Below are 26469 nucleotides of genomic sequence, written 5' to 3' on the forward strand. Positions count from 1 at the left end.
TTGGGAATAACTGGTTTAGTTACCACACACATAACAGGAACACAGAGACTTTATACTGTATCAGGTCTGTTGGTTATGTTATAGTTGATTAAAATCTATCAAGTGAATTTGTTTTGACTGATTCAATTCATTCAATTAGCATAGCTAAGTAATTGATATAGGTAAACAAACATTAATCCCAGCCTTCTCAGTGGTGAGCCATGCATCCTTCCTCAATGATTTCCAAATAAGAAGAAAAACGCTCATCTAAAAATGTGTACAGTATGGAAAGCAAACATCAATACCATATACTCACATGAATGAATACATGAGCAAGTGATGAGTTTATTTCCATTCTGCTTGGCTGAAGATGCTAAAACTTTTTTCAAAACACTGAAATGGTCTCTATTCATTACAAGGTCAAAAGTCAACTCATCTACTGGGACCCATTGGTTATGATTCATGAGCCATATGATTCATAAGCCATATGATTCATCAGCCAAGCCATATGATTCATAAGCCACATGATTCATAAGACATATGATTCATAAGCCAAGCTATATGATACATAAGCCATATGATTCATAAACCATATGATTCACAAGTGAAGCCATATGATTCATAAGCCATATGAGTCTATAAGCCAAGCCATATGATTCATAAGCCATATGATTCATAACCCAAGCCATATGATTCATAAGCCATATGATTCATAAGTGAAGCCATATGATTCATAAGCCATATGATTCATAAGCCATATGAGTCTATAAGCCACTTTTCTCTAACTTGCTTTTTTTGTTGCCTTAAACCATTGTGAACGTAAATGCATTTTACAGTGTTGTTTGAGGCATTTTTCTAGTATAAATATTTTATGAGCACATTCATAGGAAGGACAAAACATTATGTGACACGTGACAAAGCTTTTCTCTGCTGAAAGACACAAAACAACACAACACAGATGACACACAACGAAACACATCCTTTATGAAACATGAAATAAAACCTGGAGGCTCACATGAGTGTCTGAAATTGTCCCCAAACACAGTGTGGAGAAGAAGACGCAACGGCACCTTTTCATCCTCAGGAGGTTGAAGAAATGTGTCTTGGCCCCTAAGACCCTCACAAACTTTTACAGATGCACCATTGAGAGCCCTCCAGGACATCTACAGCACCCGGTGTCACAGGAAGGCCAAGAAGATCATCAAGCCACCCGAACCACCCGAGCCACGGACTGTTCACCCCGCTATCACCCAGAAGGTGAGGTCAGTACAGGTGCAACAAAGCTGGGACATATAGACTGAAAAGCAACTTCTATCTCAAGGCCATAAGACTGTTAAATAGCCATCACTAGCCGGATACCACCCGGTTACTCAACCCTGCACCTTAGAGGCTGCTGTCCTATGAGCATAGCCATGGAACACTGGTCACTTAAATAATGGAACACTGGCCACTTTAATAATGTTTCCAATCTGTTCAACCCATTTCATACACTATATACAGCACCAGTCGAAAGTTTTGACACACCTACTCATTCCAGGTTTATTTTTTTATATATATTTTTTACTATTTTCTACATTGTAGAATAATAGTGAGGACATCAACACTATGAAATAACACACATGGAATTGTGTAGTAACCAAAAAAGTGTTAAACAAATCAAAATATATTTGAGATTTGAGATTCTTCAAAGTATCCACCCTTCGTCTTGATGACAGCTTTGCACACTCTTGGCATTCTCTCAACCAGCTTCATGAGGTAGTCACCTGGAATGCATTTCAATTGACAGGTGTGGTTTGTAAAAAATTAATATGTGGAATTTGTTTCCTTCTTAATGCGTTTGAGCCAATCAGTAGTGTAGTGACAAGGTAGAGGTGGTATACAGAAGATAGCCCATATTATGGCAAGAACAGCTCAAATAAGCAAAGAGAAATGACAGTCCATCATTACTTTAAGACATGAAGGTCAGTCAATTCGGAAAAATTGAAGAACTTTGACCGTTTCTTCAAGTACAGTCGCAAAAAACATCAAGCACTATGATGAAACTGTCTCTCATGAGGACCGCCAAAGGAATGGAAGACCCAGAGCTACCTCTGCTGCAGAGGAGAAGTTCATTAGAGTTAACTGCACCTCATATTGCAGCCCATATAAATGCTTCAGAGTTCAAGTAACAGACATCTCAACATCAACTGTTCAGAGGAGACTGTGTGAATGAGGCCTGCAAAGAAACCACTAGTTAAGGACACCAATAAGAAAAAGAGACTTGCTTGGGCCAAGAAACACGAGTAATGGACATTAGACTGATGGAAATCTGTCCTTTGGTCTGACGGGTCCAAATTTGAGATTTTTGGTTCCAACCGATGTGTCTTTGTGAGACGCAGAGTTGGTGAATGGATTACCTCCGCATGTATGGTTCCCACTGTGAAGCACGGAGGAGGAGGTGTGATGGTGTGGGGGTGCTTTGCTGGTGACATTGTCTGTGATTTATTTAGAATTCAAGGCACAATTAACCAGCATGGCTACCACAGCATTCTGTAGCGATATGCCATCCCATCTGGTTTGCACTTAGTGGGACTATCATTTGTTTTTCAACAGGACAATGGCCCAACACACCTCCAGGCTGTGTAAGGGCTATTGGACCAAGAAGGAGAGTGATGGAGTGCTGCATCAGATGACCTGGCCTCCACAATCACCGACCTCAACCCATTTGAGATGGTTTGGGATGAGTTGGACCGCAGAGTGAAGGAAAAGCAGCCAACAAGTGCTCAGCATATGTGGGAACTCCTTCAAGATTGTTGGAATAGCATTCCAGGTGAAGCTGGTTGAGAGAATGCCAAGTGTGCAAAGCTGTCATCAATGCTACTTTGAAGAATCTCAAATATAACATATATCTTGATTTGTTTAACCATTTTTTTTCGTTGCTACGTGATTCCATATGTGTTATTTCATAGTTTTGATGTCTTCACTATTATTCTACAATGTAGAAAATAGTAAAAATAAAGAAAACCCTTGAATGAGGAGATGTCTAACCTTTTGACTGGTACTGTATACAAAAGTACGTGTACACCCCTTCAAAACTGTTGCTGACAGGTTTATACAATTGAGTACACAGCCATGCGATCTCAATAGACAAACATTGGCAGCAGAATGGCCTTACTAAAGAGCTCAGTGACCTTCAACAGCTCAGCCGCGAAGTGGTAGGCCACACAAGCTGATAGAATGGGACCACAGAGTGCTGAAGCACGTAAAAATGGTCTGTCTTCAGTTGCAACCCCCACTACCGAGTTCCAAACTGCCTCTGGAATCAACGTCAACACAATAACTGTTCTTCAGGAGCTTCATGAAGTGGGTTTCCATGGCCGAACAGCCGCACACAAGCCTAAGAGCACCATGCGCAATGCCAAATGTTGGCTGGAGTGGTGTCAAGCTCAGCGCCATTGGACTCTGGAGCAGTGGAAACGTGTTCTTTGGAGTGATGAATCACTCTTCACCATCTGGGTTTGGCGGATGCCAGGAAAACGCTACCTGCCTGAATGCATAGTGCCAACTGTAAAGTTTGGTGGAGGAGGAATAATGGTCAGGGGCTGTTTTAGTTCTAGTGAAGGGAAATCTTTAAGCTACAGCATACAATGACATTCTTCCAACTTTGTGGCAACAGTTTGGGGAAGGCCCTTTCCTGTTTCAGCATGACAATGCCCCCGTGCACAAATCGAAGTCTATACAGAAATGGTTTGTCGAGATCGGTGTTGAAGAACTTGACTGGCCTGCACAGAGCCCTGACCTCAACCCCACCGAACACCTTTGGGACGAATTGGAATGCAGACTGATCTATTAACTGATCTACTCCTCCAGGCTCTCAGCCACAGGAGGTTGGGTCCTCCAGGCTCTCAGCCACAGGAGGTTGGTCCCTCCAGACTATCAGCCACAGGAGGTTGGGTCCTCCAGGCTATCAGCCACAGGAGGTTGGTTCCTCCAGGCTATCAGCCACAGGAGGTTGGGTCCCCCAAGGCTCTCAGCCACAGGACGTTGGTTCCTCCAGGCTATCAGCCACAGGAGGTTGGGTCCTCCAGGCTCTCAGCCACAGGGGGTTGGGTCCTCCAGGCTATCAGCCACAGGAGGTTGGCTCCACTTGAGTGGCATGAGTCACTGATGTGATCTTCCTGTCTGGGTTGGCGCCCCCCCTTGGGTTGTGCCGTGGCGGAGATCTTTGTGGGCTATACTCGGCCTTGTCTCAGGATGGTAAGTTGGCGGTTAAAGATATCCCTCTAGTGGTGTGGGGGCTGTGCTTTGGCAAAGTGGGTGGGGTTATATCCTTCCTGTTTGGCCCTGTCCGGGGGTGTCATTGGATGGGGCCACAGTGTCTCCTGACCCCTCCTGTCTCAGCCTCCAGTATTTATGCTGCAGTAGTTTATGTGTCGGGGGGCTAGGGTCAGTTTGTTATATCTGGAGTACTTCTCCTGTCCTATCCGGTGTCCTGTGTGGATTTAAGTATGCTCTCTCTAATTCTTTCTTTCTTTCTTTCTTTCTTTCTTTCTCTCTCTCGGAGGACCATGCCTCAGGACTACCTGACATGATGACTCCTTGCTGTCCCCAGTCCACCTGGCCGTGCTGCTGCTCCAGTTTCAACTGTTCTGCCTGTGATTATTATTATTTGACCATGCTGGTAATTTATGAACATTTGAACATCTTGGCCATGTTCTGTTATAATCTCCACCCGGCACAGCCAGAAGAGGACTGGCCACCCCACATAGCCTGGTTCCTCTCTAGGTTTCTTCCTAGGTTTTGGCCTTTCTATGGAGTTTTTCCTAGCCACTGTGCTTCTACACCTGCATTTCTTGCTGTTTGGGGTTTTAGGCTGGGTTTCTGTACAGCACATTGAGATATCAGCTGATGTACGAAGGGCTATATAAATAAATTTGATTTGGGATAACTCAGACAGAGGAGCTAGTGATCTCCTTGTTGCCTCATTGGTGACGTTGATTGTAATAACAGGTCCATGTGGAGACTGTGAAGAATGAAACCTTCACCATTCTCTCTCTCTCTCTCTATTTCCTTATGGTGGAGACCCCAGATTGAATACTAAGGTGGGTACTATTCTCTCCAGCCTTTCTCTCTGCTCTCCCTTTCTGTCTTCTCTTTCATTGCGCTGCTGTCCCTTAGTCTCGAACCACCTTCACTCCACCTCACATAATCACTAAGTACTGCACCACCTCACCTCCTCACTTAGTCCTGCACCACCTCACCTTATCACTTAGTCCTGCACCACCTCACCTCCTCACTTAGTCCTGCACCACCTCACCTCCTCACTTAGTCCTGCACCACCTCACCTCATCACGTAGTCCTGCACCACCTCAAATAATCACTTAGTCCTGCACCACCTCACCTCCTCACTTAGTCCTGCACCACCTCACCTCATCACTTAGTCCTGCACCACCTCACCTCATCACTTAGTCCTGCACCACCTCACCTCATCACTTAGTCCTGCACCACCTCACCTCCTCACTTAGTCCTGCACCCCCTTCTCCCCACCTCACCTCATCACATAGTCCTGCACCCCTTTCTCTCCATATCACCTCCTCACTTAGTCCTGCACCACCTCACCTCATCACGTAGTCCTGCACCACCTCACCTTATCACTTAGTCCTGCACCACCTCACCTCATCACGTAGTCCTGCACTGCCTTCTCTCCACCTCAACTCCTCACTTAGTCCTGCACTGCCTTCTCTCCACCTCACCTCATCACATAGTCCTGCACCACCTCCCCCATCACTTAGTCCTGCACCACCTCACCTCATCACTTAGTCCTGCACGACCTCACCTCATCACTTAGTCCTGCACCCCCTCACCTCCTCACTTAGTCCTGCACCACCTCACCTCATCACGTAGTCCTGCACTGCCTTCTCTCCACCTCAACTCCTCACTTAGTCCTGCACTTCCTTCCCTCCACCTCACCTCATCACGTAGTCCTGCACCATCTCACCTCATCACTTAGTCCTGCACCACCTCACCTCATCACTTAGTACTGCACCCCCTCACCTCCTCACTTAGTCCTGCACCATCTCACCTCATCACTTAGTCCTGCACCACCTCGCCTCCTCACTTAGTCCTGCACCACCTCACCTCATCACGTAGTCCTGCACCCCCTCACCTCCTCACTTAGTCCTGCACCACCTCACCTCATCACTTAGTCCTGCACCACCTCACCTCATCACTTAGTTCTGCACCACCTCACCTCATCACTTAGTCCTGCACCACCTCACCTCCTCACTTAGTCCTGCACCCCCTTCTCCCCACCTCACCTCATCACATAGTCCTGCACCCCTTTCTCTCCATCTCACCTCATCACTTAGTCCTACACCCGTTCACTTAACCTCACCTCATCACATGGACACATAATGGACTTTTAAAGCACAGAATGGGCACAGGATATGTGTCCCAGAAGTCTTAAGCTGCGGCAAATAATGTTTTGTCACAAGATACACTTAAAAATATAGAGTTAAAAGGTCAAGATACACATAAAATATAGAGTTAAAAGGTCAAGATACACTTCAAATATAGAGTTAAAAGGTCAGTCCTTCTAGATCTGTCTTTCCAGTCTGCTTCCTGTGTGTGTGCATCAGTATTCTCTGTCCCCTCGTTGTCTTCCTGTGTGTGTGCATCAGTCTTCTCTGTCCCCTCGTTGTCTTCCTGTGTGTGATCATCAGTATCCTCTGTCCCCTCGTTGTCTTCCTGTGTGTGTGCATCAGTATTCTCTGTCCCCTCGTTGTCTTCCTGTGTGTGTGCATCAGTCTTCTCTGTCCCCTTGTTGTTTTCCTGTGTGTGTGCATCAGTATTCTCTGTCCCCTCGTTGTCTTCCTGTGTGTGAGCATCAGTATTCTCTGTCCCATCGTTGACTTCCTGTATGTGTATCAGTATTCTCTGTCCCCTTATTGTCTTCCTGTGTGTGTATCAGTCTTCTCTGTCCCATCATTGTCTTCCTGTGTGTATCAGTCTTCTCTGTCCCCTCGTTGTCTTCCTGTGTGTGTGCATCAGTCTTCTCTGTCCCCTCGTTGTCTTCCTGTGTGTGTGCATCAGTCTCCTCTGTCCCCTCATTGTCTTCCTGTGTGTGACCATCAGTCTACTCTGTCCCCTCATTGTGTTCCTGTGTGTGATCATCAGTATCCTCTGTCCCCTCGTTGTCTTCCTGTGTGTGTGCATCAGTATTCTCTGTCCCCTCGTTGTCTTCCTGTGTGTGTGCATCAGTCTTCTCTGTCCCCTTGTTGTTTTCCTGTGTGTGTGCATCAGTATTCTCTGTCCCCTCGTTGTCTTCCTGTGTGTGTGCATCAGTATTCTCTGTCCCATAGTTGACTTCCTGTGTGTGTATCAGTATTCTCTGTCCCCTCATTGTCTTCCTGTGTGTGTATCAGTCTTCTCTGTCCCCTCATTGTCTTCCTGTGTGTATCAGTCTTCTCTGTCCCCTCATTGTCTTCCTGTGTGTGTGTATCAGTCTTCTCTGTCCCCTCATTGTCTTCCTGTGTGTATCAGTCTTCTCTGTCCCCTCATTGTCTTCCTGTGTGTGTATCAGTCTTCTCTGTCCCCTCATTGTCTTCCTGTGTGTGTATCAGTCTTCTCTGTCCCCTCATTGTCTTCCTGTGTGTGTATCAGTATTCTCTGTCCCCTCATTGTCTTCCTGTGTGTGATCATCAGTATTCTCTGTCCTCTTCCTGATTCCCTTGTGTGTGTATCAGTCTTCTCTGTCCTCTTCTTGCTTCCTGTGTGTGCATCAGTATTCTCTGTCCCCTCATTGTCTTCCTGTGTGTGATCATCAGTATTCTCTGTCCTCTTCCTGATTCCCTTGTGTGTGTATCAGTATTCTCTGTCCTCTTCCTGATTCCCTTGTGTGTGTATCAGTCTTCTCTGTCCTCTTCTTGCTTCCTGTGTGTGATCATCAGTATTCTCTGTCCTCTTCCTGATTCCCTTGTGTGTGTATCAGTCTTCTCTGTCCTCTTCTTGCTTCCTGTGTGTGATCATCAGTATTCTCTGTCCTCTTCCTGATTCCCTTGTGTGTGTATCAGTATTCTCTGTCCTCTTCCTTATTCCCTTGTGTGTGTATCAGTCTTCTCTGTCCTCTTCTTGCTTCCTGTGTGTGTGTCTCTTCTGACCCACCACATACACTGCTGCTTCTGTTTATTATCTATCCCGTTGCCTAGTCACTTTATCCCTACCTATATGTACATATATACCTAAATGACCTCGTACCCCTGCACATCGACTCGGTACTGGTACCGTGTATGTAGCCAAGTTATCGTTACTCATTGTGTTATTATTTTTCTATATATTCCTTGTGTTATAATTTGTATATTTGTTTAATACTATTTAACTTTTTTTATGAGAAGGGCCCTTAAGTAAGCATTTCACTGTTAGTCTACACCAGTTACTTATGAAGCATGTGACCAATAACAATGTATTTGATTTGTGTGTGTGTGTGTGTATCAGGTTTCTCTGTCCTCTTCCTGCTTCCTGTGTGTGTATCAGGTTTCTCTGTCCTCTTCCTGCTTCCTGTGTGTATCAGGTTTCTCTGTCCTCTTCCTGCTTCCTGTGTGTGTATCAGGCTTCTCTGTAATCTTCCTGCTTCCTGTGTGTATCAGGTTTCTCTGTCCTCTTCCTGCTTCCTCTGTGTGTATCAGGCTTCTCTGTAATCTTCCTGCTTCCTGTGTGTGTATCAGGTTTCTCTGTCCGCTTCCTGCTTCCTGTGTGTGTGTATCAGGCTTCTCTGTCCTCTTCCTGCTTCCTGGGATGTATCAGTCTTCTCTATCCTCTTCCGGCTTCCTGTGTGTGTGTGTATCAGTCTCACTGTCCTCTTCCTGCTTCCTGTGTGTGTGTGTATCAGTCTCACTGTCCTCTTCCTGCTTCCTCTGTGTGTGTATCAGTCTTTTCTGTCCTCTTCATGCTTCCCGTGTGTGGGTATCAGTCTTCTCTGTCCTCTTCCTGCTTCCTGTAGGCTTCGTTGAGCAGCTGTATCTCCTCGCGGTAGCCTCCCGTCTCCTGTTTCTGCCTGCGACTGTTCTGCCGGTGGGCCTCCACCGTGTCAGGGATGTTGATGTTGATGTTGTCCACCTCGGGGTTGCCACTGTTGGGGATGAGCAGTGAGTAGGAGGCTGTCTCCCCCAGGTCACAGGAGACAAAGCGGTTCTCCTTCCGAGAATAGCGCAGCGACGGGGAGCGGGCGTGGGTGGACGACTGGCTGATGTTAGAGATGATGGACACGCTGTCCATGGCCTCCTCGTTGTCACAGATCTCCAACACCTCCAGGTGGATCTTCACATTGGTGTCCCCCATTGCCACCTCTCCTACCTCCACCTCCATCCCCACTCCCCCGTCCGGGTCCCTGGTGGTGGGGTCGTCTGCACTGGGCTCGTGGCCTACAGACTTGGAGCGGTAGACCTCCACCTTCTTGGCAGCGTGGGGGGAGATAGTGAGGCCGTCGCTGCTGACCTCATAGGTGGAGAGGGAGAGGGTCTTCCCTGTGGGGGAGTGCAGGGAGACGGTGCCCTGGAAGGCACACAGAGGGATGGCCAGACCTCCCCCAGATCTCTGTAAGGACACAAGACAAACACAGACTCCAGTCAAAATCTAGGAGAGCAATAACTATGCATTTTATCTACGGCATATACAGCAGCACACTTTCAAATACAGAGACATCTCAGGGTACACCCCTAATTACATAAGGGACAGATTAAAACAATTGAATAAAAACATATTAATATATTAACTGGTATATTGTTAAGTTGATGATGTACAGAATGTGTACGTAAACACAGATTTCATTCTGAGAGAGCGAGAGAGCGAGAGAGAGAGAGAGAGAGAATGAGAGAATGAGAGAGAGATGAGAGAGCGATGAGAGAGAGAGAGAGAGAGAGAGAGAGAGAGAGAGAGAGAGAGAGAGAGAATGAGAGAGTGTAAGAGTGAGAGAGAGAGAGAGTGAAAGAGAGAGAGAGAGAGAGAGAGAGAGAGAGAGAGAGAGAGAGAGAGAGAGAGAGAGAGAGAGAGAGAGAGAGAGAGAGAGAGAATGAGAGAGTGTAAGAGTGAGAGAGAGAGAGTGAAAGCGAAAGAGAGAGAGAGAGAGAGAGAGAGAGAGATAACAATGGCAGGTTGTCTAACTGGTTATATTGAGTGTAGAACTCTTGACTAAGATGAGTGAATTATTTAGACGATGTGATCTGGTGATGTGATTGCCTCTGACCGAGGCGTAAGGTATAAGCGTGGATAATGATCTATCACTCTGACGTTCTCTCTATCTTAAACCCCCCTCGTTCCTTTCTCTCTCCCTTATCTGTCTTACCCTCTATCTCCCATTGTCTCTCTTTCTCTCTATCCCAGAGAAAGAGAGACAACTAAAGCTTTGAGACAACAATATGCCTGCTGTGGCTCACAGTCACACTGGGAACAAAACACACTGTGCCAGTCCAAATACTGCATCAAGCCCATCAGCAGAGCAACGAGTTAGGGGAGAGGGAGAGAGGGGAGACAGAGAGAGAGAGAGAGAGTAACAGAGCTAGAGAGAGAGAGAGAGAGAGAGATGAGGACAACATCAATTCACACACCACTCCATGACCCCAACAGGGCGACATGTTTCCAACCTACGCTCTAAATCAGTGTTACTAAATCCTCCCAGAGAGAGACATAGAGTGGTACTAAATCCTCCCAGAGAGAGATATAGAGTGGTACTAACTCCTCCCAGAGACATAGAGTGTTACTAAATCCTTTGAGGGAGAGACATAGAGTGGTACTAAATCCTCCCAGAGAGACATAGAGTGGTAATAAATCCTTTGAGAGAGAGACATAGAGTGGTACTAAATCCTTTGAGAGAGAGACATAGAGTGGTACTAAATCCTCCCAGAGAGACATAGAGTGGTAATAAATCCTTTGAGAGAGAGACATAGAGTGGTACTAAATCCTTTGAGAGAGAGACATAGAGTGGTACTAAATCCTCCCACAGAGACATAGAGTGATACTAAATCCTCCCAGAGAGACATAGAGTGATACTAAATCCTCCCAGAGAGAGACATAGAGTGGTACTAAATCCTCCCAGAGAGACATAGAGTGATACTAAATCCTCCCAGAGAGACATAGAGTGATACTAAATCCTCCCAGAGAGAGACATAGAGTGGTACTAAATCCTCCCAGAGAGACATAGAGTGATACTAAATCCTCCCAGAGAGAGACATAGAGTGGTACTAAATCCTCCCAGAGAGACATGGAGTGATACTAAATCCTCCCAGAGAGAGACATAGAGTGGTACTAAATCTTCCCAGAGAGACATAGAGTGATACTAAATCCTCCCAGAGAGACATAGAGTGGTACTAAATCCTCCCAGAGAGAGAGACATAGAGTGATACTAAATCTTCCCAGAGACATAGAGTGGTACTAAATCCTCCCAGAGACAGAGACATAGAGTGATACTAAATCCTCCCAGAGAGACATAGAGTGGTACTAAATCCTCCCAGAGAGAGAGACATAAAGTAATAGTGAACGTCAGCCTGTCTTTATAGAGTCACTGAGAGGTCAAAGACCTCTTCCTTAGTATCTCTCCTCACAGTGGAAAACAGAAGCTAGCGGCTTGTAGCAGTGGTTTAGAGGCAGTGGACTATAGAGTCCTGACAGTTAACAGAAAGCATCAACATACCACAAACCCAACACAACCCTGCCTGCTTTCATCTGCTCATAGCACAGCACTGTGCAGCATGTGGCCTTCTGTTTCTCAGTTCCTAATGTGTTTATATAAATGTTACACGTGTATATTTACGGATGACCATTCAGTATGTATTATGTAACTTCTTCTTAACACAAAACTACACCAACACACACACACACCCACGCACGCACGCACACACACACACACACACACACACACACACACACACACACACACACACACACACACACACACACACACACACACACACACACACACACACACACACACACACACACCACACACACACACACACACACACCACACACACACACACACACACACACACACACACACACACCACACACACACACACACACACACACACACACACACAGAGTGTTTGGGCCAGTAACTGAAAGGTTGCTGGAATGAATCCCCGAGCCGGAAGGTGAAAAATCTGTTGATCTTAAATTAAACACAATTTTGTTGCTGCACAGCAGGAATTCCAGGAAGTGTATTCCAAGGTTTTAAAAGGCTTCTCTAAAGAAATGTCCACTTTAAAATGTCAGAGTTGATTTGCCCTAATGAAAAATGTATCAACCCCTATGAAAAATGATCATCTACATAATAACACATTTCCTGTTGCTGTAAGATTTCCTGCTATAGCAAACTGGCTCAAATGAAGATCCTACATGCGTGAAACCCTAATTGCTGCAGGGTGGCCGTTAGTAAGATCCCTGGGGTCACGGCAGATCCTTGGCCGTGACTCCAGTCTACGAGGGCGTCTCAGGGGGAGCTGGGATATACAAAAAAAACACATTTACATTTAATTTACATTTAAAATATAAGCACCCCTATTTGACTTGCCCTTTGACACACACACACACACACACACACACACACACACACACACACACACACACACACACACACATCAACACGCACGCACGCACGCTGCAGAGGCACACTAAAAGGATTTTACAGCCAAGCCTCGTTCTAATCCACAACACAGTAGCGCTGTAGAAAGCAGCGCATTTGTTTGTGTCTGTATGGAACATGGTGTGTCTGGAGTACAATATGTGTGTAACTACTTCTGTGTGTGTGTGTGTGTGTGTGTGTGTGTGTGTGTGTGTGTGTGTGTGTGTGTGTGTGTGTGTGTGTGTGTGTGTGTGTGTGTGTGTCTGTGTGTCTGTGTGTGTGTGTCAAATAAAATAGTATTTGTCACATGCGCTGAATACAACAGGTGTTTATTGTGAAATACATACTTACGAGCCCTAAACCAACAATGCAGAGTTAAAAAGTAAGAACAATTTGCTAAAAAATAAAAGAGGAGATATTAACACTGTAAAACAACAATAACCAGGCTATATACAAGGAGTACTGGGTAGAGTCAATGTGTGGGGGTACCAGGTAGCTGAGGTAATTAATATTTACATGTAGGTAGGGGTAAAAGTAACTTGACAATCAGGATATATAATAAACAGAGTAGCAGCAGGTATGTGAAGAGTAGGAATGAGTGTCTATGTGTGTGTGTGAAGCGTCAAAAGGCATGTGTGTGTGTGTGTGTGTGTGTGTGTGTGTGTGTGTGTGTGTGTGTGTGTGTGTGTGTGTGTGTGTGTGTGTGCGAGTGAGTGAGTGTGCGTGCGTGCGTGTACGAGTGCGTGTGTGTGTGTGTGGGTGTGTTGGAGTGTCAGTGTAGTACGTGTGAGTGCGTGGGTAGAGTCCAGTAAGCATTGAGCTGGTGCAAAAAAATAACAATAGGGTGTCCAGGTGACCATTTCATTAACTCAGCAGTCATATGGCTTGGGGGTAGAAGCTGTTCAGTAGTCTTATGGCTTGGAGGTAGAAGCTGTTCAGTAGTCTTATGGCTTGGGGGTAGAAGCTGTTCAGTAGTCTTATAGCTTGGGGGTAGAAGCTGTTCAGTAGTCTTATAGCTTGGGGGTAGAAGCTGTTCAGCAGTCTTATAGCTTGGGGGTAGAAGCTGTTCAGCAGTCTTATAGCTTGGGGGTAGAAGCTGTTCAGCAGTCTTATAGCTTGGGGGTAGAAGCTGTTCAGGAGCCTTTTGGCCGCAGACTTGGCGCTCCGGTACAGCTTGCTGTGCGGTAGAAGAGAGAACCGTCTATGACTTGGGTAGCTCTAGCCTTTGACAATTTTAGGGCCTTTCAATAGAGATTGTGTCATCTGGGGATCTGTTGGGGCGGTATGCAAATTGGAGGGGGTCCAGGGTGACTGGGATGATGGTGTTGATGCGAGCCATGACCAGCCTTTGAAAGCATTTCCCAGCTACAAATGTGAGGTCTTCGGGGCGATAGTCAGTAAGGACAGGTTAACTTGCCGTTTTTGGACAAAGGGACTACGGTGGTCTGCTTGACACATGTAGGTATGTCAGTGAAGACATTTGGCAGCTGGTCAGCCCATGTCCTGGTAATTCATCTCATGAGCATAGAAGGCATTTAGCTCATCTGGTAGGCTCTGGTAGGCTCTGGTAGCCTCGAGTCACTGAGCAGTAGGGCTTTCCCTTTGTACTCCGTGATAGTTTGCATCAGAGTCGGTGTAGAAGAATTCGATCTTAGTCCTGAATTGACACTTTGCCTGTTTGATGGATCGTCTGAGCGTATGTGTTGAGAACCCTGTCCCAAAATTACTAAGCGTTAACTACTAGCCCACAGTGGTATTGTTCAGAAGACCTGTCCGAATCTATCGAGAGTTCACTACTAGCCCACAGTGGAATCGCTCAGAAGCCCTGTCCCAATCTACCAAGAGCTCACCACTAGCCCACAGTGGTATCGCTCAGAAGCCCTGTCCCAATCTATCGAGAGTTCACTACTAGCCAGCAGTGGCATCGCTCAGAAGCCCTGTCACAATCTACTGAGAGTTCACTACTAGCCCACAGTGGTATCGTACAGAAGCCCTGTCCCAATCTATCGAGAGTTCACTACTAGCCAGCAGTGGCATCGCTCAGAAGCCCTGTCACAATCTACTGAGAGTTCACTACTAGCCTACAGTGATATCGCTCAGAAACCCTGTCCCAATCAACCAAGAGTTCACGACAAGCCCACAATGGTATTGCTCAGAAGCCCTGTCCCAATCGACCAAGAGTTCACCACTAACCCACAGTGGTATCGCTCAGAAACCCCGTTCCAATCTACAGAGAGTTCACTACTAGCCCACAGTGGTATCGCTCTGAAGCCCTGTCCCAATTTACTCAGAGATCACGACAAGCCCACAGTGGTATTGCTCAGAAACCCTGTCCAAATTTACTGAGAGTTCACTACTAGCCCACAGTGGTATCGCTCAGAAGCCCTGTCCCAATCTACCAAGAGTTCACCACTAGCCCACAGTGGTATTGCTCAGAAACCCTGTCCAAATTTACTGAGAGTTCACTACTAGCCCACAGTGGTATCGCTCAGAAGCCCTGTCCCAATCTACCAAGAGTTCACCACTAGCCCACAGTGGTATCGTTCAGAAGCCCTGTCCCAAACTACCGTGAGTTCACTACTAGCCCACAGTGTTATCGCTCAGAAGCCCTGTCCCAATTTACTGATTACTAGCCCACAGTGGTATTGCTCAGAAACCCTGTTCCAATTTACTGAGAGTTCTCTACTAGCCAACAGTGGAATCGCTCAGAAACCCTGTCCCAATTTACAGAGAGTTCACGACAAGTCCACAGTGGTATAGCTCAGAAACCCTGTCCCAATTTACAGAGATTTCACTACTAGCCCACAGTGGTATCGCTCAGAAGCCATGTCCCAATCTACTGAAAGTTCACTATTACAGTTGCCCACAGTGGTATCGCTCAGATCTCACTGTCACTTTCTAAGGTAACGCCTGTGGCTGGATGGCTGCCACCTGGAGCAGAATGACACTGTTACTTCCTCTCTGTTCTGTTGTCTCCTCTTCCAGGTTTCTTGTGGCGAGCGCATTCATTTTTTCTCTTAAAATCAATTCTTTTGGGACTCAGTGCCCCACAAAACTTGAGAGGAAAACATCACATTCTGGCAGCGATGTTGGAGAAAAGCAGACTTTTCTAACAGAAAGAAAGTGTAGGATATATTATGTTGTAAAATAGAAAGTGTAGGATATAGTATGTTGTAAAATAGAAAGTGTAGGATATAGTATGTTGTAAACAGAAAGTGTAGGATATAGTATGTTGTAAACAGAAAGTGTAGGATATAGTATGTTGTAAAATAGAAAGTGTAGGATATAGTATGTTGTAAATAGAAAGTGTAGGATATAGTATGTTGTAAACAGAAAGTGTAGGATATAGTATGTTGTAAACAGAAGTGTAGGATATATCAAGTGTGGATATAGTATGTTGTAAACAGAAAGTGTAGGATATAGTATGTTGTAAACAGAAAGTGTAGGATATAGTATGTTGTAAACAGAAAGTGTAGGATATAGTATGTTGTAAACAGAAAGTGTAGGATATAGTATGTTGTAAACAGAAAGTGTAGGATATAGTATGTTGTAAAATAGAAAGTGTAGGATATAGTATGTTGTAAACAGAAAGTAGACAGTATAGGGTACAGTATGCTGTAAACAGAAAGTAGACAGTGTAGGTTTCAGTACATTGTAAAACAGAAAGTAGACAGTATAGGGTACAGTATGTTGTAAACAGAAAGTAGACAGTATAGGGTACAGTACATTGTAAAAACAGGCTACTGTGGGGCAGATAGAATTGGACTATGATCTTTGCTCAATCGTCACTGAAACTGCATCTATGTATAGTGTAGGGTAACTAGTCACCTGACTTTGCAATCCATGACACCGGTATTTTACTGCAGCTGAACATGAGTAGGGTTGGTTTATACATGAGGAGAATCTCAATTGCATTTCCTTGATTCCTCGTACCCACTCTACTTGCCTCCTTCTCAAAACCCATTGCATGAAGAGGCCAGAGGTCCTCGTCGCTAGTCATGAGAACTCTCTGATTTCTCCTGTCTGTCAGCTCAATGTCACTCAGTCTGATTTCTCCTGTCTGTCATCAATATCATTCAGTCTGACTTCTTCTGGCTGTCAGCTCAATGTCATTCAGTCTGATTTCTCCTGGCTGTCAGCTCAATATCATTCAGTCTGATTTCTCCTGGCTGTCAGCTCAATATCATTCAGTCTGATTTCTCCTGTCTGTCAGCTCAATATAATTCAGTCTGATTTCTCCTGGCTGTCAGCTCAATATCATTCAGTCTGATTTCTCCTGGCTGTCAGCTCATTCAGTCCACTAACAGTTAGTGTCAGAAACCCATTACCAGAAAAGGTACAACTCACACACATGCATGTAAGCACGTGTACAGGTGTGTGTGTGTGCGTGTGTTTGAGATCGGGGACTGAGTGGGTGGTCTCAAACGGGGATGAAAAACATCTCTTTCTCCGTTGCCTGCAGCAGTGGAGAGACTGTATAGTCTACATCCCTACAGCTGTGGACTTATTATTAACATATGGCCAAACCTCCTTCACACCTTTCACTGTAGCTGCTCACATCAGGCCTGGAAACAGACCGAAGACACTATCTACAGAACGGAATCTGAATTAGACTCAGAGTTCACAAAGAGTGTTAATGGATTTCATGGTGCTACATTAAACACCTTGGTTTAGATGTAAGGCTTATCATGAGTAGTGAGACTTTAGAATTATAGGGTTATATCTGAATAAAATGAGGATTCCTAACACCACAACGGTCAAATACAGAGTACGACTCTACTATTCTGAGGTACTGTAAGTGGTTAACTAAGACAGGAAGGACAGCAAGACAACATAGTGTCATTTACATGTAGGCCTACAGGTATCTCCTGTTGTCATGTTCGTGTATTGAAATGATTTCAGCCATTGATTGATGCTTTGATTACTGACATGAATCTGGGTAACTGTGGTTCAAATGACAGCCAATAACATGACTGTGACTGTAATGTGACTCTGTCCAATGACTGGCAATTCAATGCAAGCACAAGTCCACCACACACACACACACACACCAACTACTAAGCATTTCATAGACTTCAGAGAGGTCTACTTTCTTTGGGACCTGAATATTGACTGGTCTTCATTTAAGCTGTCCGCTCAAGACGAAGCTTCTTACTGTAACCAGTGCCTGTAATCTGGTTCAGGTTATTAATCAACCTACCAGGGTGTTTACAAACACTACAGGAACAAGATCATCCACATGTATTGATCACATTTTTACTAACACTGTAGAACTTTGTTCTAAAGCTGTATCCGTACCCATTGGAGGAGGAGAATCGTTACAGCCGCTCTGACATTGCTCATACATATATTTATATATTCTTAATTACATTCTATACTTAGACTTGTGTGTATTGGGTATATGTTGTGAAATTGTTAGATATTACTTGCTAGATATCACTACACTGTCGGAGCTAGAAACACATAGCATTTCGCTACACCTGCAATAACATCTGTTAGAACACGTGTACGTGACTAATCAAATGTGATTTAAAACAGACTGTTAGAACTGTTAAGGCTCCACGGACTGATGAGGAATTGAAAAACTGTATGGTTGAAAGAGATGAGGCAGAAGAAGTGCATAATAAGTCTGACTGGCTGACTTACTGCAAATTGATCAATTGTGTGACTAAGCTCCCCAAAAAAATAAGAAATTGTATTATGATGCCAAGATCAATGATAGAAATAATAATGGAAAAAGTCTTTGGAGTACTTTAAATGAAACTTATGGGCAGAAAGACAAATTCAACTCCATCTTTCATTGAATCAGATGGCTTACTCATCACAAAACCATTTGATGTTGCTAATTATTTTAATGATTACTTCATTGGCAAAGTGGGCAAACGTAGGCAGGAAATGCCAACAACGAACAGCGAGCCATCAAATTCGAGCATAAAAAAAAATAATAATGAAAGAAAAGCATTGGAAAATTGAATTCTGTAAAGTTAGTGTGGGAGAGGTGGAAAAATTATTGTTATCCATAATGACAAACCTCCTGGCATTGACAACTACTGAGGATGGTAGCTAACTCTATAGCCACTCCTATCTGTCATATCTTTAATCTGAGCCTGGAGGAAAGGCTTTGTCCTCAGGCCTGGAGGGAAGCCAAAGTCATTCCGCTACCCAAGAGTGGTAAAGCGGCCTTTACTGGTTCTAACAGCAGACCTATCAGCTTGCTGCCAGCTCTTTGCAAACTGTTAGAAAAAATTGTGTTTGACCAAATACAATGCTATTTCTCTGTAAACAAATTAACAACAGACTTTCAACATGCATATAGAGAAGGGCACACTACATGTACTAGAGGTAGACCGATGATGATTTTTCAACGGTGCCGATTATTTGAGGACCAAAAAAAGCTGATACCGATTAATTTTTATATATATTTGTAATAATGACAATTACAACAATACTGAATGAGCAATTTTATTTTAATTTAATATAATACATCAATAAAATCAATTTAGTCTCAAATAAATAATGAAACATGTTCAATTTGGTTTAAGTAATGCAAAAATAAAGTGTCGGAGAAGAAAGTAAAAGTGCAATATGTGCCATGTAAAAAAGCTAACGTTTCAGTTCCTTGCTCAGAACATGAGAACATATGAAAGCTGGTGGTTCCTTTTAACATGAATCTTCAATATTCCCAGGTAAGAAGTTTTAGGTTGTAGTTATTATAGGAATTATAGGACTATTTAATTCTATACCATTTGTATTTCATATACCTTTGACTATTGAATGTTCTTATAGGCACTATAGTATTACCGGCCTAATCTCGGGAGTTGATAGGCTTGAAGTCATAAACAGCACAATACTAGAAGCACAGCGAAGAGCCGCTGGCAAATGCAGGAAAGTGCTGATTGAATGAATGCTTACGAGCCTGCTGCTGCCTCAGTCAGACTGCTTTATCAAATATCAAATCATAGACTTATATTAATATATTATATTATTAACTTATTATAATATAATAACACACAGAAATACGAGGCTTAGGTCATTAATATGGTCAAATCCGTAAACTACCATCTCGAAAACAAAACCTTTATTCTTTGAGTGAAATACGGAACCGTTCGGTATTTTATCTATCGGGTGGCATCCCTAAGTCTAAATATTGCTGTTACATTGCACAACCTTCAATGTTATGTCATAATTATGTACAATTCTGGCAAATGAATTACGGTCTTTGTTAGGAAGAAATGGTCTTCACACAGTTCGCAACGAGCCAAGCAGCCCAAACTGCTGCATATACCCTGACTCTGCTTGAACAGAACGCAAGAGAAGTGACACAATTTCCCTAGTTAAAAGAAATTCATGTTAGCAGGCAATATTAACTAAATATGCAGGTTTAAAAATATATACTTGTGTATTGATTTTAAGAAAGGCATTGATGTTTATGGTTAGGTACACATTGGTGCAGCAACAGTGCTTTTTTTCCGCGAATGCGCTTGTTAAATCATCACCCGTTTGGCGAAGTAGGCTGTGATTCGATTATAAATGAACAGGCACCACATCGATTATTTGCAACACAGAACAAGCTAGTTAAACTAGTAATATCATCAACCATGTGTAGTTAACTAGTGATTATGTTACGATTTATTGTTTTTATTAGATAAGTTTAATGATAGCTAGAAACTTACCTTGGCTCCTTGCTGCACTGAGTAATAGTTAGTCAACATGCCACGAAGTCTCCTCGTGGAGTGTAATCGGCCAAAATCTGTGTCCAAAAATTCAGATTACCGATTTTTATGAAAACTTGAAATCGGCCCTAATTAATTGGCCATTCTGATGAATCGGTCAACCTCTAACATGTACTACGCTGACACAAATGACTGATGATTGGTTGAAAGAAATTGGTAAGAAGATTGTGGGAGCTGTATTGTGGTTGAGAAAACGTATGTGTCATGGCCTTTCAACCTCTGCCATATCGTGGATTCAGAGCTATCTATCTAACAGAACTCAAAGTGTTTTCTTTAATGGATGTTTCTCTAATGTCAAACATGTAAAGTGGGGTGTACCTCACACGGCAGCTGTCTCGGCCCTCTACTCTTTTCTATTTTTACCAATAACCTGACACTGGCATTAAACAAAGCATGCGTGTCCATGTATGCTGATGATTCAACCATATGCGCATCAGCAACCACAGCTAATGAAGTTACTGTAACCCTTAACTGTCACGACTTCCGCAGAAGTTGGTGCCCCTCCTTGTTCGGGCGGCGTTCGGCGGTCGACGTCACCGGCTTTCTAGCCACCGCTGATCTATGTTTCTTTTTCCATTTGTTTTGTCTTGATTGTACACACCTGGTTTCCATTACGTTATGATTTAATCCCTATTTAACCCACTGGTTCCCACATGGTTTTGTGCGTGTTTGTTCTTTGTTAAGTGGTCGCTCTTTTGTGTCGAGCTGGAATATTTTTCCCTGTATGGAATAAGTTTGTGATTTTAAGTACGTTTTTACTCAGTTCTGTGTCCTGCGCCTGACTCCGTCCTACCCGCTGCACACTGACACTTGACATTAACAAAGAGTTGCAGTCTGTTATGGAATGGGCGGCCAGAAATAAACTGGTCCTGAACATCTCTAAAACTAAGAGCATTGCATTTGGTACAAATCATTCCCTAAGATCTAGACCTCAGCTGAATCTGGTAATGAATGGTGTGGCTGTTGAACAAGTTGAGGAGACTAAATTACTTGGTGTTGCCTTAGATTGTAAACTGTCATGGTCAAAACATATAGATTCAATAGTTGTAAAGATGGGGGAGGTCTGTCTGTAATAAAGAGATGCTCCGCTTTTTTGACAACACACTCCAAAAAGCAAGTTCTGCAGGCTCTAGTTTTATCTTATCTTGATTATTGTCCAGTCGTGTGGTCCAGTGCTGCAAAGGGAGACCTAGTTAAGCTGCAGCTGGTCCAGAACAGAGTGGCACCTCTTGCTCTTCATTGTAATCAGAGGACTGATATAAATACTATGCATGCCAGTCTCTCTTGGCTAAGAGTTAAGGAGAGACTGACTGCATCACACAATGTGTTGAAAATCCCAAAGTGTTTGCACAGTCAACATACACACAGCTCTAACACACACACACACTTACCCCACCATCCATACCACCGGGGGTCTTTTCACAATCCCCAAATCCAGAACAAATTCAAGTAAGCATATAGTATTATATAGAGCCATTACTGCATAGAACTCCATTCCATCTCATATTCCTCAAATACACAGCAAACCTGGTTTACAAAAACAGATAAAGCAACACCTCACGGCACAACACCTCTCCCCTATTTGACCTAGATAGTTTGTGTGTATGCATTGACATTTAGGCTATGTGTACCATTTTCTTTTTATTATTACGTAGTACTGTCCTTGAGCTGTTCTTGTCTATTAATGCTCTGTATTACTTCATGTCTCATGTTTTGTGTTGGACCCCAGGAAGAGAACCTGCTGCTTTTGCAACAGCTAATGGGGATCCTAATAAAATACCAAGAAATACCAAAAAACAGCAAGGGACATATTGGAGGGTAATATCATATGATGGCTCCACAACAAGGGACATATTGGAGGATTATATCATATGATGGCTCCACAACAAGGGACATATTGGAGGATAGTAACATATGGTGGCTCCACAACAAGGGACATATTGGAGGGTACTATCATATGATGGCTCCACAACAAGGGACATATTGAAGGATAGTAACATATGGTGGCTCCACAACAAGGGACATATTGGAGGATACTATCATATGATGGCTCCACAACAAGGGACATATTGGAGGATACTATCATATGATGGCTCCACAACAAGGGACATATTGGAGGATAATATAATATGATGGCTCCACAACAAGGGACATATTGGAGGATACTATCATATGATGGCTCCACAACAAGGGACATATTGGAGGATACTATAATATGATGGCTCCACAACAAGGGACATATTGGAGGATACTATCATATGATGGCTCCACAACAAGGGACATATTGGAGGATACTATAATATGATGGCTCCACAACAAGGGACATATTGGAGGATACTATCATATGATGGCTCCACAACAAGGGACATATTGAAGGATAATATCATATGACGGTTATACAACGAGGGACACTAGGTCTATATGATAACAGTGCTTCTTAATTCTGTTCCTGGAGACACAGAGGGGTGCACATTTTTAATATTTGCCACAGCACCACAAACACCTGATTTAAATCTAAAGCTTGATGATAAGTTGATCATTTGAATCAGCTGTGTAAAACTAAAATGTGCCTTTGGGTTCCCAGGACCAGGACGAATAAACACTGGGTCAGGCTATTCAGGTCAATGTGACGCAGCCTTGGTGTAAACATGTCTTTACCTAGCTAGCCTTTTGTCCTGAGACATGTTCCTTTCTAAATGTACGCCACTTGTTGGTTTGGTCTAAAGAAGATGTTTTCAACTCTGACCCTACGAGATCCGGAGCCTGCTGGTTTTCTGTTCTACCTGATAATTAATTGCACACATCTGGTGTCGCTCGTTTAAATCAGTCTCTGATTAGAGGGGAACAATAAAGAAAAATGCAGTCAAACTGGCTTTGAGGTCCAGAGTTGAGTTTTAGGGTCCTAAAAGTTAATTTATGTTAGCCTATTAGGGAAACGTTGGGAGGTTAGCTACCTGTCTGGGGGTCCTCTCTGATTTACTCCTACACCACTCCCAGTCCGTCAGCTCCATTTTTCTGCCCTCTACATGCGACAGTCTCCGTTCCGTTCCCTCGAACACTGACGACGTGTCAGTGAGGTTGAGGTCCTCGCAGTCCCGGGAGCTGGATCCACAGAAGAAGCTGTCCTGGTCTCCGTGGTTATCGTGAGGAAACTGGAGGCAGTCTGCCAGCGCGAGGGCCTCTCCCCCACCTGCCTCAGCCTCGAGAAGCAGCTCGCCATGCTCATGCAGTGAGGAGCTGTCTACTTCACGTGGGGTCATGAACTCGAGCTCGGCCTGCAGGCTCGCGACGCCAGAGCTGTCCAGCACAGCAAGTTGGTTTTCTGTGAAGTTGAAGAGGTTTTGATAGGAAGACTTTTCAACGGACGGGCTGAGGTGGGGTTTGGTTGCGTGGGATAACTTGTATATTCCGTATCCTTGTTGGAAGGAGAGGTTAAACTCAAACCTCCTCTTCTTTGCTGTGGGAAGAAAATTCTTAAATGTAGTGACTTTTGCAACAAATAAAAACAATCTATGCATATTACATTTATATTACTTTGAATTGTTTAAACGACAGTGATGTAGGCTTATGTGTTTCAGACACAAATATTGTTTCATTGTAACAATTGGTGTCCGTGTAAATGTGTTTAATGTGTAGGCCTATACTGTATGTTAAGGGGAATAATACTGGGCGTTTTATTCTCATAGGCATATAGGCTATGTTAAAATGTTACGTTGCTTTAGAGAAACCTCTGGTTTGCACCCATATGTTTTTCAGCTCACTGGCCCTTTACAATCAGAGGGCATCATAGCCTACCGGTGGGCTCACGCTCTGTGTCCCGCGGGCAGTTGATGAAGCAGCCGCACGGAAGGTGGATCCAGCGCTCGGAGAGCATGAACACTGGCGTGACGACAGGCGCCAGCAGGGTCAGGAAGAAGCTCACAGTTCCCACCACCTCCAGGGACGGGCTGCGCTCGTTCACAGCATGACGCACGAGCACCACAGTCTGTGGATGAAACAGCATGTACTTAAACCCATATGGCCTAATTCATGAATCTAACGCACCATTAGATTATGACATCAGGTAATGTGAGGAAGCTGCCCCACCACCCACCCCCTGTGTAATTCTCACAAAAACCACTTTGTTCAACTAAAATGCATCTGACTCATCAACAGACCAACAAAAAATCACTATAACAAAATGATTCTGAGTTAAAGTTGTTCTAATATCTCGTCATTGAGAAAACGTAATGTACACTGAGTGTGTAAAACGTTAGGAATACCTTTATAATATGGACTTGCAACCCCCCTTTGCCCTCAGCACAGCTTCAATTTGTTGGGGCGTGGACTCGACAAGGTGTCACAAACTTTCCACAGGGATGCAGATTGTAGAATATTCACATGAAAATCTGTCACAATTGAATGCTAACCTAGCTATAGTGAGGATATTAACAGTGAGATGTGCAATTCCATTTAGTTTCAATATTACATTTACTCAATTAAAATAAGATAGCCTACCTACTAGTCTCTAGCTTTTAAGTTTAATTACAAAAAAAAAATGCTAAACAAAATTCATTAAATAGGTTTTAAGACACTAATCTTCAGGGGTCAAGTTACCCCATGGGGGCTTTTTTGTGTCTGCAATTGGATAGCGTTCTTATGGGGGGTAGTTACCCCACTTTACCCTACATGTTTATAGATTAGGCATAAAGCCTATTCAATGTGGCATTGCAGGAAATACACTGTATACAATGTAATATACCTAGTTGAAACCCTATTTGTTATAAAAGCATGCATACGATTTGATATTTCTTAATCTACACATTTTTCCATCTCTAGGCCACTCACCATCATCGGCATCCACAAGACAACTCTCACTACCGCTAGGATCATGGAGAAGCGCTTTTGTGCAAAGAACACCGGGGATTCCCAGTTACTGTTGGTTCCATCCCTCAGTACACCGTCAGAGGTAGGGATTGGGCAGGTATATGTTTCCACTGTGCCCCGTACCCCTAGCCCTTTCCCCGACCCAACCGGAAACAGCTCGTTGTAGGCACTGAAACTTCTGTCCAAGCTATCCCGAGAGAAGGACGGGAGGTCGCAGAGAGGCGCAGACCCGTCCCCTCTCAGATCCCTGGCGATATCCAAGTAGCTCGGGTAGAACGTCCTCTGTGGCTCCCTGGAACACAGTAGCTGGTAGGTGAGAGGAACGAAGAATAAGACCAATCCGCAGAAACACACAGTGTACAAAGAGAAAAGGATCAGAACGTAAAAGCTGTGGCTCTCTGGGAAACAGCCTAGAGAGACCGGGGTGAAAGTCCCCCAGCCGCACAGGGGTAGTACACTGACGGCCAGGCTGACTACCCACACCCCGGCTATCGCCCACATCACGCTTAACGGCCGAGGACTTCTTTCTCGCTTAGTAACGTAGAAGGTGTAGGCTGCGATAAGGCAAGCCTTCATATTGCTGGAGAGTCCTTGGAACACATAGAGAAGTCCCGATAACGTGCATATGGTCACCGACCCTCCCTCTCCATCTCTCTCCCACTGGAGGAGCATGAAGAGGGAGAGAGGTATTACGCTGAGCAGGTCGTCCACGGACATTGAAGCCACGATGAGCCACAGGATGGTTTTCCACCTCATCTGGATGAAAAAGATGAGAGAATACACACCTCCCACGAAGGTAGCAGCGGCGATGGCAACGCACAAGCCGAAGAGAAGCATGCTTATGTGTCTTTGCGCCTCTGTGAGGTCCGTCCTCTCGTAGCTCGCAGTGAAAAGGCTGCTGTTGTTCGGCAATGGGGAGCTGAGAGTCGAGGACATTTTTATTTAGATAACTTTGTTGACCTGGCTTGTGTTGCCCAATGTTCAGCCGCTCATATATATATATTTTTTAAACATCTTTGAAACAATGCCTAAACGTTACACAAGTTAGAATGGCACACAAAGGCTAGACTACATCCCTGGTGAGTCACGCTATATTTGAGCAGTCCAGTTGGATATATCTTAACCTTAACGGAAAGTAGCTTCCAGAATAGTACACTTTTTAACACTACCAGTGCACTTTAGATGCGCACTGGAGGAGATAGACATCAATGCTCCTCGAGGATGATCCGGGATTTATGTTCTAACCGAGCAGCGCGTGCTGCGCTTTGTCTCCAGCAGCCGGTTTACAAACAACACACT

At 44.2% G+C, this 26469-nt stretch overlaps 1 protein-coding gene across 1 annotated transcript; it reads right to left on the reverse strand.

Moving 5' to 3' along the window:
• Positions 1-26228, reverse strand: LOC115119217 (probable G-protein coupled receptor 149). Its single transcript, XM_029647974.2, has 4 exons — positions 25132-26228; positions 24100-24289; positions 23259-23761; positions 1-9549 (listed from the first exon to the last, which is right to left on the reverse strand). The coding sequence occupies exons 1-4, from the start codon at positions 26104-26106 to the stop codon at positions 8923-8925; spliced, it is 2295 nt and encodes a 764-aa protein (XP_029503834.1). The 5' UTR covers positions 26107-26228; the 3' UTR covers positions 1-8922.
• Positions 26229-26469: the final 241 nt, after the last annotated feature.

Source organism: Oncorhynchus nerka, linkage group LG11 (genome assembly GCF_034236695.1).
Source record: "Oncorhynchus nerka isolate Pitt River linkage group LG11, Oner_Uvic_2.0, whole genome shotgun sequence".
NCBI lineage: Eukaryota > Metazoa > Chordata > Actinopteri > Salmoniformes > Salmonidae > Oncorhynchus > Oncorhynchus nerka.